Source organism: Homarus americanus, unplaced genomic scaffold (genome assembly GCF_018991925.1).
Source record: "Homarus americanus isolate GMGI-L3 unplaced genomic scaffold, GMGI_Hamer_2.0 scaffold24694, whole genome shotgun sequence".
Classification (NCBI taxonomy): Eukaryota; Metazoa; Arthropoda; class Malacostraca; order Decapoda; family Nephropidae; genus Homarus; species Homarus americanus.
The window spans coordinates 6,047,675-6,061,933 of record NW_024732780.1 but is presented as its reverse complement, the minus strand read 5'-3'; the positions used below and the strand labels follow the sequence as shown (position 1 = coordinate 6,061,933).

At 39.7% G+C, this 14,259-nt stretch overlaps 1 protein-coding gene across 3 annotated transcripts in view; it reads left to right on the top strand.

Annotated features, from left to right (window-relative positions):
* The window catches only part of LOC121868997, a 192,695-nt gene that overhangs the window by 85,644 nt on the left and 92,792 nt on the right, over window positions 1-14,259 (top strand). For 2 of the 3 annotated variants that reach the window (XM_042370056.1, XM_042370057.1), the window contains exons 4-7: window positions 1,635-1,898; window positions 2,529-2,727; window positions 10,755-10,828; window positions 12,787-12,963. In XM_042370056.1, the coding sequence (XP_042225990.1) occupies window positions 1,635-1,898; window positions 2,529-2,727; window positions 10,755-10,828; window positions 12,787-12,963 (714 nt within the window). The remainder of the gene's footprint in view (window positions 1-1,634; window positions 1,899-2,528; window positions 2,728-10,754; window positions 10,829-12,786; window positions 12,964-14,259) is intronic. The other variant, XM_042370058.1, reaches the window with a different exon arrangement.

Here is a 14,259-nt window from a genome sequence, read left to right as displayed (position 1 = left end):
GTGCTACCCTGCTGTATTATTATGGCCTCTAAAACAAATACAGGAATACCCAGTTATTGCAAGGAATACATTCTTAAAAGTCATTTTGATTAATGAACTGAATATTGGGGCAATTTCCCCTTAGGAATTAATGTAAATAGGAGGGGGGGAGGGGGTGTGTTCCCAGCTGGCAAGCTTCTTCACATATTCAATATATACTTCTCATTACCCAAGGCTTCTAGTGTTGCCTGTATATTGTAGTAAAGTAATACTGTACCCCGGTTAGTGTTAACCCGCTTGCATATTAAGAGCTCTAGGGGGAAAAAAAAAGAAAGAATCTACACTGTTTTCTAAATTTACGAGTCCAAACACTCGCAACACGTGTGAATTAAAAACCTTGTGTGTAAAGCTGGCCTCATGTCAGCATATGAGCTGCGGCTAGCCCACCCAATTTGAAATATTACTGTAGGGTATCATAATTTTTCATTTGTTAATAAGCCGGGTATGCTTTGTGAATATCAAATGGGGGGATGTTAAAATATCAATTGCAGATAAGCGGGTTTGCAAATATTGAGGTACAGGTATATCCCGAAAACCGACGCCCCAATAACCGACGATAACATATGGGGGAAATGCCCCGCAAGTTTTGTTGGTACCCTGGAGGTCTGACGATCGGGAGAGGAGCAGTAGAGCTGTTTTGAATTTGGTGGGCTGTGGCGTGGTGCTAATTTTTGCCACGAGAGGGCCTTGTGTGCTGCCTCTGACTCATTCCCACCCCTCTGCTCTCTGACTTCGTGTTTTTCCGTCATTTCCGACTTTGTGTGTTAATGTGTTATGCAGTCATTCTTAAATGTCCCAATGATAGTTCCTCACAATGTGATGTAATAAGGCTTAATAAGAGTGGTGATGGACCAGCAAAGAGTGATAGAGACTTGAACGTACCACCCTAGGCCGTCTCTACCATCCTCAACACAAGTAAATAACTGTCTCAATTTATGCTTTACACATTCCTTATTTAAGGCTTATTATTGCTTGTTTTATGTGTCTGCTTTATATTCTTGCTTGATAGTGTGCAGTACAGAGATATATCAAGGGTAGATGGGAGTTGGGGGCTGGTCCCTAACATCCTGCATTTGTTATATTCTTATGGGATTAATTGCTTCGATAACTGTTGATTCATTAACCAATGACTTTTCACGGGCCCTATATGTGTTGGTTATTAGGTTACGCCTGTATTCCTGTAAAGGCAAAACAGCACTACTGAGGATCACTAAAACCCCAAGCAGCTAAAAAAACACATTTTAAATGACACATAAAAACTCTGTGAGTGTTAAGTCTAGGCTAGGCAGCTTGAGTTGAAAATTCACCCTCCTCCCCCCTGGAATTTTTCCACCCTGTAATATGGACAATATGGACCTCTGACCAACCCAGAATTTTGGCCAAGCTGAACAGGCCTGCCCCCCAATTAGTCCGGATAAGAGGCAGTGTACAGTACAGTACAGTAGTCCGTCGCCAACCATGGATTTCATGTATCCAAGGCTTTTACTCTATGCCATTACACCATGCCGACATATTTTATGCTCCATAGACTGAATATTTATTACGTGTTTTCTACAGTAATAACATTGATATTTCCTTTGACTGTGGCCCCTAAGCTTGCATTGAATGTTAGTTATAAAGACGAGAAGAAAGTGAAGAGGACAAGGAACGTAATGGCTCTAGAAAAGAAAGTTGAAGGCCTCGATAGACTAGCGCGTGGCGAAAGCATTGCGCCAGTGACATGCGCCATAGGGGTAAACAAATCCTCAAGTCATACGGTTAAGAAAAGTGAGGCTACGATAAGGGCTGGTGTGGCTGGTGTCCCCCTCTTCATTATAACAACCACCTCTCCCTCCACATCATCCTCATCCACCATGAAGGTAAATAACCCCTTTTCTATTAAATTTATAGTACTATTAAATTATATTAAGCTATTTTATATGTATTTGACTCAAATTCAATGAAATGTACAATGCAGGTATTGTTTTGAGAAAGAACGGGCAACTTAGTTAAGCTTTGACGAGTGTTATCTGCGGCCATGGAACCTAATCCCCTATTTTAGTCTTACCAGCCGTGGATTTACCAGCCACAGGATTTTTCCAGGAACTTAACTCCAGCGGTTGTCGAGGGACTACTGTACTCGTGTGCTTATCTTTATTACAGTTTACCTCTAAGGAATGAATATGGACATAACATACAGAGAGAGAGAGAGTGTAATGAGTCCAGCTCCCTGTATAGTACCATAGTGGGAAGAGGCTAACAAGGCTGATTAAAAGTTGTTGCCTCTCTACAACAGTATTGCACCAGTGTACACGAGGCACTGCGAGGGAGAACGAGACAAGTGACGAAATGGCTTGAGATATGTGTTTTTTTATACCAATATAACTTTAAAAATTTCCTTTAAACTTTTAATTGCATTTTCCTTTGTCACTTGGCTCTTTCTTGCCTGATGTGCCCTATATGTCAACATCACTGCATGTAATATGATGATGATGACAATGTCTTTACAGAAACCTTCAGACAGCATTGAAGCAATCAAGGTCTTGGGTCGTCTGGCAGAGTGGAATAGTCACTGGGGTCTGGAAGCTGTGAGAGGCAGGGATAAGGAACTGCTGGGCTTGTCTCTCTCTTCACAGCCCACCTACATTCTGTGTCACATCACCTCAGCCATCTACTCTTTCTTCTACCTCTTGGTGGCCCTTATTACAGGTAGGTGTCTCTTTCCTGTTTGTTTGTTTGTCTCTCGCTCTCCCATGTAAATGTAGGGATGAAGTAAGATAATATATATTGGCTGATAGGAACATGTACTGCAGATCTTTGTGCTGAATTTACAGTATATTTGCTCCTGTACATGTAATGTTCTTGAAGTTATACATAAATAAATTAATTCTTCATTATTAAAAAAAAAATCCTTTTGACAAGAAATCAGATACAGTACAGGTTGTATCTCTCTAGTCCGGCATTCTGTGGTCCGGAAACTCCCGTGGTCCGGAACGATTTTAGTTTGTCCACTAGGTAGATAGGAAGGTTTTTTTTTTTTTTAACTTACTTATCTGAATTATTATTATTATTATTAAGGAGTATTAAATTTTTGCCCCTCAGGCTCCAATGTTGAGTTGGTGACCTATGCCGGGTGGCCTAATCTGTAAAAAACAACAACAAAGCGCGGGAAATTAAGGTTTCTTTACATCCAGCAGTTCGGCTGCTCTCTCTCTCTCTCTCTCTCTCTCTCTCTCTCTCTCTCTCTCTCTCTCTCTCTCTCTCTCTCTCTCTCTCTCTCTCTCTCTCTCTCTCTCTCTCTCTCTCTCTCTCTCTCTCTCTCTCTCTCTCTCTCTCTCTCTCTCTCTCTCTCTCTCTCTCTCTCTCTCTCTCTCTCTCTCTCTCTCTCTCTCTCTCTCTCTCTCTCTCTCTCTCTCTCTCTCTCTCTCTCTCTCTCTCTCTCTCTCTCTCTCTCTCTCTCTCTCTCTCTCTCTCTCTCTCTCTCTCTCTCTCTCTCTCTCTCTCTCTCTCTCTCTCTCTCTCTCTCTCTCTCTCTCTCTCTCTCTCTCTCTCTCTCTCTCTCTCTCTCTCTCTCTCTCTCTCTCTCTCTCTCTCTCTCTCTCTCTCTCTCTCTCTCTCTCTCTCTCTCTCTCTCTCTCTCTCTCTCTCTCTCTCTCTCTCTCTCTCTCTCTCTCTCTCTCTCTCTCTCTCTCTCTCTCTCTCTCTCTCTCTCTCTCTCTCTCTCTCTCTCTCTCTCTCTCTCTCTCTCTCTCTCTCTCTCTCTCTCTCTCTCTCTCTCTCTCTCTCTCTCTCTCTCTCTCTCTCTCTCTCTCTCTCTCTCTCTCTCTCTCTCTCTCTCTCTCTCTCTCTCTCTCTCTCTCTCTCTCTCTCTCTCTCTCTCTCTCTCTCTCTCTCTCTCTCTCTCTCTCTCTCTCTCTCTCTCTCTCTCTCTCTCTCTCTCTCTCTCTCTCTCTCTCTCTCTCTCTCTCTCTCTCTCCTCTCTCTCTCTCTCTCTCTCTCTCTCTCTCTCTCTCTCTCTCTCTCTCTCTCTCTCTCTCTCTCTCTCTCTCTCTCTCTCTCTCTCTCTCTCCCTCTCTCTCTCTCTCTCTCTCTCTCTCTCTCTCTCCCTCTCTCTCTCTCTCTCTCTCTCTCTCTCTCTCTCTCTCTCTCTCTCTCTCTCTCTCTCTCTCTCTCTCTCTCTCTCTCTCTCTCTCTCTCCTCTCTCTCTCTCTCTCTCTCTCTCTCTCTCTCTCTCTCTCTCTCTCTCTCTCTCTCTCTCTCTCTCTCTCTCTCTCTCTCTCTCTCTCTCTCTCTCTCTCTCTCTCTCTCTCTCTCTCTCTCTCTCTCTCTCTCTCTCTCTCTCTCTCTCTCTCTCTCTCTCTCCTCTCTCTCTCTCTCTCTCTCTCTCTCTCTCTCTCTCTCTCTCTCTCTCTCTCTCTCTCTCTCTCTCTCTCTCTCCAGAGTACAACATTTAACCCTTCAATATATATGAGCAGTAAATAAGTGTTGCTTTCATATTCTTATGTAGAGTAATGACGATATGTTTTCACATGTGCGCACTTACATACGCGCAGTCTCACTTTTTTTTTACCATTAATGGTTAGCTACTTATATTGTTCCATTTATTAACATTAAATAACATTACAGGTACTTCAAACAACCATATTAATTTTTTTACATTAATTTTACTACAGCTACAATCAGGGTCTTATTTTCTTCAGTTTTATATGTAGAACCAATCAGTCACTGGTTTTGTAAGCTTTAACATAAACAATGCCGGCAGCCGTCTCGTCTCCTCAATATTCCACGTTTATTAATAAATTGTATTGTTAATTTTGCACACACAAACATTAATTCAATAAAAACAAATTCAGAAACATTAATTAAAATATATATGAACAGTAAATAAGTGTTGCTTTCATATTCTTATGTAAAGTAATGACGATATGTTTTCACGTGTGCGCACGCACTTACATACGCGATCTCTCTTTTTTCTTTACCATTATCGTTAGCTACTTCTATTGTTCCATTTATTAACATTAAATAACATTACTTAAAACAACCATATTAATTTTACTACAGCTACAACCAAGGTCTTATTTTCTTCAGTTTTATATGTAGAACCAGTCAGTCACTGGTTTTGTAATCAACGAAAACAATGCTGTGTCATTTCCTCGTGTGTTTTAATATTCTACGTATTATTAATGAATTGTATTGCTCATTTTGCACACATAAACATTAATTCAATAAAAAAGACATTCAGTAATAAACAATAATGAATCTTTTGTACATAAGAGAAATGACGCTGTTTACACGATTATGCACGTCGTCTGCACGTTGGCGGGCCGTTCAAACCCGTCGAAATTCAAGTTTCCGCCGTCAAAATTTTTATTTATTTATTTTTTTGTGTGTTCCAATAAAATACGTTAAGAATTAAAAACTCGCGAAATTTGAGAAGCTACTATACGACATTTAACCCTTCAATATGTCTTCAAAGAGACCATGATGCAGAGAAAGTGGTGCTAGTGCTTCCAAGCATAAGCACAAGTCACTATCTATCCAGGAAAAGGGTGAATTTCCATGGTCCGGCACCGGTCAGGTCTTGAGGTTGCCGGACTAGAGAGGTACAACCTGTACATTGTTTAGATAATTTAAATAAACAATACTGTATAATTATATAACTTGGTTTTGCTGTATTTTGGCATAAGATAGTTGAATTGATAACATCTAGTGGTATAATGGTTTAGAAGAAATACTGTACTGCATAAATCTTTTTCCATGAGTAAGGCACAGGACTGGTAAACCTCTATCAACGATGGGGTTAGGTTCCTCAAAGCCCCATCACAGGTCGAAATATTGTAAATCAGGTTTATTATAACATGGGGTTCAATGGGATAGGTTCCTGGCCAGTCGGACACCCACATGTCTCACCGAAAAGAAAAGAAAAAATAAATCTTAGAATACTACCAGCACTATGACACAATTAAACAACATTCACCTTATCATTAAGAACAAGTCTGTTCATCATCACATGTCCCCTTCGAGGCTAAGGAGACTCTTAAGGTGGAGATGAGACATTAACCTGAGTCCCACAGAGACTTTGGGGAGTTTGAAGAGTTGGACTGTAGGTGTAGCCTTTGTCTTGGCCCTAAAGATGGTGAGCAGACATTTTCCAAGTTACACTGTTCACCTCAGTCACAAAAACACAATAATGAGGATGGGGACTCAATTCTTTTATGAAAAAAAAAATAAGAAATATTGCAATTGTGAAGGTGTGGTAGGGGAATTGTGGGTCTCTTATTACCTACCTGACTTGATCAATGTCAGGAGGTGGTGGGGTGGGATGGTCTCATGCAATGTCAGATCACTCATTGTCAGGATGGGAGCTTTGTGGGTCTTATGCCCTGAAGATATCCTTAAAAAAGATGAAAGCTAAGTAGCAAATATACAGTATATAGGAGTATATAGCTAGCAAAAAGTGCAGAACTTTTATTCACAGCATCTGCTATAATTGTGTTAGAAAAATGAATTTCATACCATAATGACCCTGATTAAATTTTCTACAAGACTTTTTCAATAAGAAAGCCTTAAAGAAAATAATTCAACACAAAATGTTGATACCAGAGTCTATAAAATCAACTCCAAGAAAGAAGTGACAATTTTTTTTTTCCAAAAATATTCAAGAATAATTTATCTTAACATTTGGTAAAATAAATAAATTTAAAAACTAAAAATCTTTATGATACGGGCGTGTGAGACACCTCAAGATGAAGCTGTTTCACAACCACGACAGTAGAATGTTCTTCCCTCTACTGGGGAAAGCTTTCCCAAGTCTAAGTTATGCATCTCACACGGACAAACACAAGAGCTGTACAGTATTTATTTATGCAAACACTACTGTACAGGTACTTGTACAATATATCTATCTATATAAAACAAAGAAGTCTGTCTGTTTGTGGTGTGTCCGCACGAGAACCTCGGAAACTACTTTACCGATCTGTAGTGATGATGGATGGTGTTATATGTAGTGATGATGGATGGTGTTATATGTAGTGATGATGGATGGTGTTATATGTAGTGATGATGGATGGTGTTATATGTAGTGATGATGGATGCTGTTATATGTAGTGATGATGGATGCTGTTATATGTAGTGATGATGGATGCTGTTATATGTAGTGATGATGGGTGGTGTTATATGTAGTGATGATGGATGGTGTTATATGTAGTGATGATGGATGGTGTTATATGTAGTGATGATGGATGGTGTTATATGTAGTGATGATGGATGCTGTTATATGTAGTGATGATGGATGCTGTTATATGTAGTGATGATGGATGCTGTTATATGTAGTGATGATGGATGCTGTTATATGTAGTGATGATGGATGCTGTTATTTGTAGTGATGATGGATGATGTTATATGTAGTGATGATGGGTGGTGTTATATGTAGTGATAATTAGACAATAAAATAATAACAGTTTAATGCTAAAAAAATATACTTTGCTGTACTGTTGTAGTGAAAAACACGGTAGAACTTACATACACCGTTAATGAACTATTGATGAAAGAAGAAGTTATGGGGACTGAACAGTGAGACAATGTGGAGCCTCCCGGGGGGTGGCGTCCTACCGTGGCCTAGCGAATGAGCGCGTTTCTGCTAGTTATGAATAAAGAAAATAATGTTAGTTATGAATAAAGAAAATAATGTATATTACTGCTGTCATCTTGAGCCTACAGTTGGAGCACACTGTCCGATATCCTGAATACAATATGTAACTGTGATGGAGGTGTGGTTACTGACCTGACCTGATGCAATATCAGGTCTGCCCATTGTATATAAACTTTTCTCTCATTTGCATGTGGAAGTGAGGTGGGGGATTAGTGGTCTCATATTACTGGTCTGATGCAATGTCAAATCATCCATTGTCGGGTTGGGGAATCAGTGCGATAGCCCTTCAGTCACTAAAACAGAGTACAGTACAATGTGAACTTTAGTGATGTCCTCTCACTGTAAACACACCCACACACCCACCGGCAGCAGCGATATACGTGTAACTTTGTAGATAATTTCAGCTCCCTACAGCTGAAGACACAGTTTTGGAGTCTGCCAAAGGCTTAAGATGCACATCTGATCTGATGATGAATCTCTTCATCGATGTCCTCGGTGGTGGACAGGTGGGAGCTGAAATACTGAAAGTGGGTTAACATTGGAGAGGGTAGTACCGTTAAGCTGGATGGATGGTGGAGGTGTGACTGAACCAAGGGCAGGCTGAAAGAGAATCTGAGTCTTACGTGCATTCACCTCAAGGCCGAAGTGTGCATACGCATCTGCGTAGGTGTTCAGTGTGAGCAACAAGGGTGAGGTCGTCAGCATAGTTCAGTAATGGAAGCTGCCAACACTTTTGTTCCTGCCTGGAGTCGTTTTATGTTGAAAAGACCCTTCATCCGATACTCGATGTTTACCCAGGTGGCTAAATTGGCACTGGCACGAGTAAGGAAGGCAGCCAAGAAAATGGAAAAGAGAGTTGGTACCAGTACACACCCTTGTTTAACCCCCATTTGGATGGGGGAAGAACTCAGACTGGGTGCCATTGTGCAGGACACTGCCGTTCATGCCATCATGGAGTTGCCTCACAATGGCGATGAATTTTGGTAAGCAGCCAAAACGGCTGAGGGTCCACCAGAGGGCTTCCCTGCTGACCAAGTTGAAGGCCTTGGTTAGGTCGATGAAAGCCAAGTACAGGTCACGACGCTGTTCTCTGCACTTTTCTTGCATCTGACGGGCAGCAAAGACCATGTCAGTGGTGCCACGTGATGGTCTAAAGCCACATTGAGATTCTGGGAGGAAGTTTTCTGCCTCAGGAAGAAGTCTGTTTAGGAGGAGTTGGGCGATAATCTTGCCAGGTATGGACAGCAGCGAGATCCCACGGAAGTTGCCACAGTCTGACCGGTCTCCCTTGTTCTTACAAATATTGACAATGGAGGCGTCTTTAAGAGCTTGGGGGATTTCCTCCTTTTCCCATATATTCTCCAGGAGAGAGTGGAGACAGCTGGTAAGCAGAGGTCCTCCTGCTTTATACACCTCGGCTGGGATTCTATCAGGCCCTGAGTCTTTGTTATTTTTCATTTGTTTGATGGCAGTAGCTACCTCATCCAGGGATAGAGGGTAACTGAGGTGGGTCAGCTCTGGATGCTGAGGCACCTGCTGGGTAGTCAGGGCATCCACATCGGTGTTTCGGTTGAGCAGTGAATGGTAGTGCTCTTTCCAGCGCTGAAGGATGCCTTAATTGTCTTTAATTAAGGAGTTACCATCGGATGAGGGGGGGGGGGGTGCGCGCCATGAGTAGGTGGCCCATACAATGTTTTAGTGGAATTGAAAAATTCGTGCATCTTGTGCTGATCTGCAAGTACTGTATTTGTTTTTCACGTGCTTTATTTTTAAACCAGTGTTCTTTAGATTGCAAAGTTCCCGCTGGTGCCGCCGCTTTCTTCTTGAGGGAAGGTATCAGCTTTGGCCCGAGACTGAGGGTTTTTCTGCCAGTCAGGTAAAGCAGCATGTTTATCGTTGACGAGTACATTGATTGCCGGGTGATTTTTATCACACGCACACTCACACACACACATAAAAGATGACCAGCAAATATTGAGCTCCATTTCTTACACACACATGTAACCAAGAAGAAACAATGGCTGGACTGTAGTTCACCAGATAGCCACGAGGCAGTGTTTGAGTAGATGACACCTCGGCTGTCAGATGAAGTGAGTGATGTGTTCCATATTCCAAGTTGGCAGTGTGATGAATATTGTTATGTGGGTTTGTTTACATCCCAATTAGGGGTGTGGTCGTAATATATTAGCATCTTTAACGCAAATTATCGAAGATGGATTGTTAATATTATGACCATTTGAACATGGACAAATGCTAGAACTGTACAGTGGATATGAATAACCTGAGCAGATAGAAAAGTTTCATAAACCTGGGTACAGTACTGTAGTCCTCGCTAAAATACACTTGATGACAAAGATAATGGGAACCCATAAGTAATGAATAAGAAATTAGTCTTTATTCTGGAGGAATTCTACTTCAGACTTGTTTTTATTTTCTTATTACACCGTGAGAAATGGATGTAAAATTTTTTAGAGGTTCCTAACATGTTGACACAGCCCAGGGATGATGAGGACCATTAGTTTTGTGAGCCATTATATTTATTTAATGTTTTGTCACCCATGATTATTGTTTGGTCATGTTGTGGCATCATCCATTTTGTCTTGATCAACCTGGAGTTTTGTGTGTGAACATCCTGCAAATCAATGGAGACTTTCAGAAAGCAAGTGGTACACAAAGAACAGTATCTAGTGACTACAGTTATTGTAATACTTTATCATTGACCTCTTGAACATTTTTGTGTTGTGTGTGAACTGGCATATTGAAAATAAAACATCATTAATAATATGTGACATAAGTGGAATGGAAAGATGGTTAAAGTTAATTTAATATTTTTAAATTTTTATATAATTGAGAAGTTTTAAGTAAATGGTGTCATATTAAGTCCCAGTTGTAATAGGCCCTAACGTACCAAACCTAACCATTAGGATTGGGATTTGGTCCTAATGAGCCCTAGTCATGAAGAGTCTTATCCCTAACGGATTGTTGGCTTATACTGTACTCGTATTAGGAATGGAACCCCTTTGACCTACAACTAAGATGATGTGTTGACTAATTGGAATGTATGATCTTACTCTGTTTCTTACAGTTATCATCACTGCCTGGCTCGCATTCTACTGTGTCCGATATCACAAACGCAAGGCTGAAGAGGAAAAACAACAGGTGAGTATTTTTAGGTTTAGGTGCTGTAACATCCTCGGAGTTCTTGCTGCTTTCAGATTTCTGATAATCCTTGCCCGTGCAACATCCTTTGAGTTCTTTACAAGATTGACTAAGAATTGAGCTACATTGAGCAACTCATACAATGCCCAGGAGTTTACTAGGCATTTGCAGGACACCATTAACTCTAGAGGAGGTATTTGAGTTCCATAGTGAACTATAGACAACTTTCGCCATAATCTATAATGGTGTTTCACAATTTTAAGGTTTGGGTTTATCCCTTTGCAAGTCTGTGGTTTTCCTTGTACTGTATACCTGTAGTTTTTCCATCTTATTTCATCATCATCTTTGTTTCATGTTAACACTGGACAGCTGCCAACTCAACTATATTTGTGTCCGCATCAAGTTTGTATCACAATAATTATTTGGTGGCCACCTCCTGATTGTTTAGATTGCTAATTAACTCCTTCTGTATATACTGTCTTCTTATCTGTTTTATTTTGGCTGCTGCCAGATGATTTTATTCAGCTGAGGAAGTTCCATAACGTGGTGAAGAGGTTAAACAAAACTTCACTGCTTCTACAAGATACAGACTCAATTTTATGCCTAATCCATTTGCTCATAAATGCAAAGGAACACCTTAGTTAGAGCATGAATTCATCCCCCTCTCATCCTATTGAAACTTTAATATTTTCATCTGACCAGCTAGACGTAATCATCTAGGGAAACCCTGTCAGTATTGTCAAAGCATTATTCTGTATTGTAATCTCTTCCAACTGATCTACTGTACACTTTCCCTTCTCACCCCCCCTCACCCCCAGTAACCCCCATAGAAAGACAGCCATCCTCTCTCCCTTCCGCTCACTAGCGAATGCTTCGAATTCACATTTCAGAGTTCATGGTTCATTCCTCAGGGAGAGAGAGGATTGGTATTGCTAGGTAGTAAACACAGAAGTGGAGCTGACTGTACCTTAGGAACCACAACTGTTGGCTAGTCCACCATACTCCTGCTGTGTGATTGACTTCAGGATATGTTATGCCATGGCCACCAGAGTGTATTAGAGATATCAGCAAGGTGCATCTCATAATATATTGAGACTTTAGTGAGGGCAGGGGAGTCATGGTCCCAGTATTATGAGTTGTATGGGTACAAGAGGATCATGTTACAGGAGGATGTCACTAAGAAACAGAAACTGTCCAAATTATTATCCATCCTTTAGTTTACCTTATGATGTCTGTTTTAAGAGTCTCACACACACACACGCCACCAGAAATAAGAACTGGGTATTGTAGATCCATTCTTGTATTTACTAGTGTTTACATTATCTTATGAAATGTTACTAAGTCACTAAGTGTAATAAATAATTTGGTTTGTGTGTATTAAAATAGTCAAGGCCATACTGTACCTGAAAAATAATAGTAAAACATTATTGATATCCCAGAGAAGAAGTAGTTTAATGATATGGCCAGACACAAGAGTCAATCTCCTTATTAACTTTCCCTGTGTCTTTGGTGTAATAACTTCCTAATGAATTTCTTTAGTTTAAAACTTCATATACTTATATGCTAGTACCAAAAGCAGTTCTTACACTTGACATTCTCTTAAAACTACAGCTTTTACCACTTTCCTTGTACAGTTTTAGTGCGTTTATCTCAAAATGCTATAAAACAATATCTAAACACTTATGAGAATTGAGAGTGTTTGTGATTATTGATAAAAGGATTCATTATTGAATAAGGAATCAGTAATGTAGAAAGGACTGTTGAATCCTTCCACTTATTGCAGTTAAGTTGTCTCGTATATCGTAGAAGGTCCCCCCACCACACTGCTTCTACCTGCCAACACCTTCCTCCCAATTCTGTCCCATGTCTTCCTCTTTCACAAATCGTATGTACTGTACTCCCTTATTCCCTTCATTGATCCCCATTCACTGAAATATTGTTTTCTTTCTATCTTTTAGGTTTATGAATTGATAGAACAAATTTTGGAAGTGTTGGGAGGCATTGGTGGGCCATCTGGGAAAGATTTCGTCGCCATAAATCATGTTCGAGATTCCCTCATCGGCCCAAGAGACCGCCGTGCCAAGAAGAACCTGTGGGATAAAGCTGTGCAGTTTATTGATCATTGTGAATCTCGGGTATGTTTGAGAGAGAGAGAGAGAGAGAGAGATCCTGGCAGGTTGAGGTGTTATATATATATATATATATATATATATATATATATATATATATATATATATATATATATATATATATATATATATATATATATATACATACATATATATACATACATACATATATACATACATACATACATACATACATACATACATACATACATACATACATACATACATACATACATACATACATACATACATACATACATACATACATACATACATACATATACATATATATACATACACATACATACATACATACATACATACATACATATATACATACATACATACATACATACATACATACATACATACATACATACATACATACATACATATATACATACATATACATACATACATACATACATACATACATACATACATACATACATATATATATATATATATATATATATATATATATATATATATATATATATATATATATATATATATATATATATATATATATATATTGGACCCTAGTAGATGTGGTAGTGATGTAGTTGAGACCCCTAACAATGCCATTCAAGTGTTCACATGAAGTTTGGCCACCTACTTAACAAGCCGGAAGTTTTACCACCCTGAAATTATGTTGGGAAGGGGCCGGGGTAACCTGCTGGTGTGCTCTGAAGGCTGAAATTGTGAATAGTCTTGTTCGTGGTCTTTGCTAGTGAAAGACTGGTAAAAATACAGTTGTCCCTCGGTTAACGAACACAATTCGTTCCACAGAGTCGTTTGTTAACCGAAAATTTCGTTAACCGAATCCATTGTTTCAATGGGATATTGGGTAATTGGTTCCAGCTCACAGAAAAGTACATACAAAGTAAAAAAAAATGCAAAGTACACTTACTTTGAGGTGTGTATGTAGAAGGTTCCTGGTTGATGATGGTGATGGGAATTAGAAGTGGGGGTGGAGAAGGGAGAAGAGAAGGAAGTGGGGATGGAGGAGAAATCACCTTTCAGGGGACCCATGCTTGATGCAGTAATTTCACCAATAAAATTTTTAGTTCACTTCGTGTAATTCAAGATTATTTTATTTAAATAAACACTGCACTGCGCTAGATATTATCAATATGGTAACTTAATTTCAGAATGACCAATAATTTTAACATAAAAATGCAAAAATATTCAAGACACCAACAAAATCGATGTTCACTCCACTGTAAACAAAGCCAAACTGACGCCTGGTGGGTGAGTCAAGCGGCTGATGGGCACACGAAAAACTAGTTCCCTGTACTG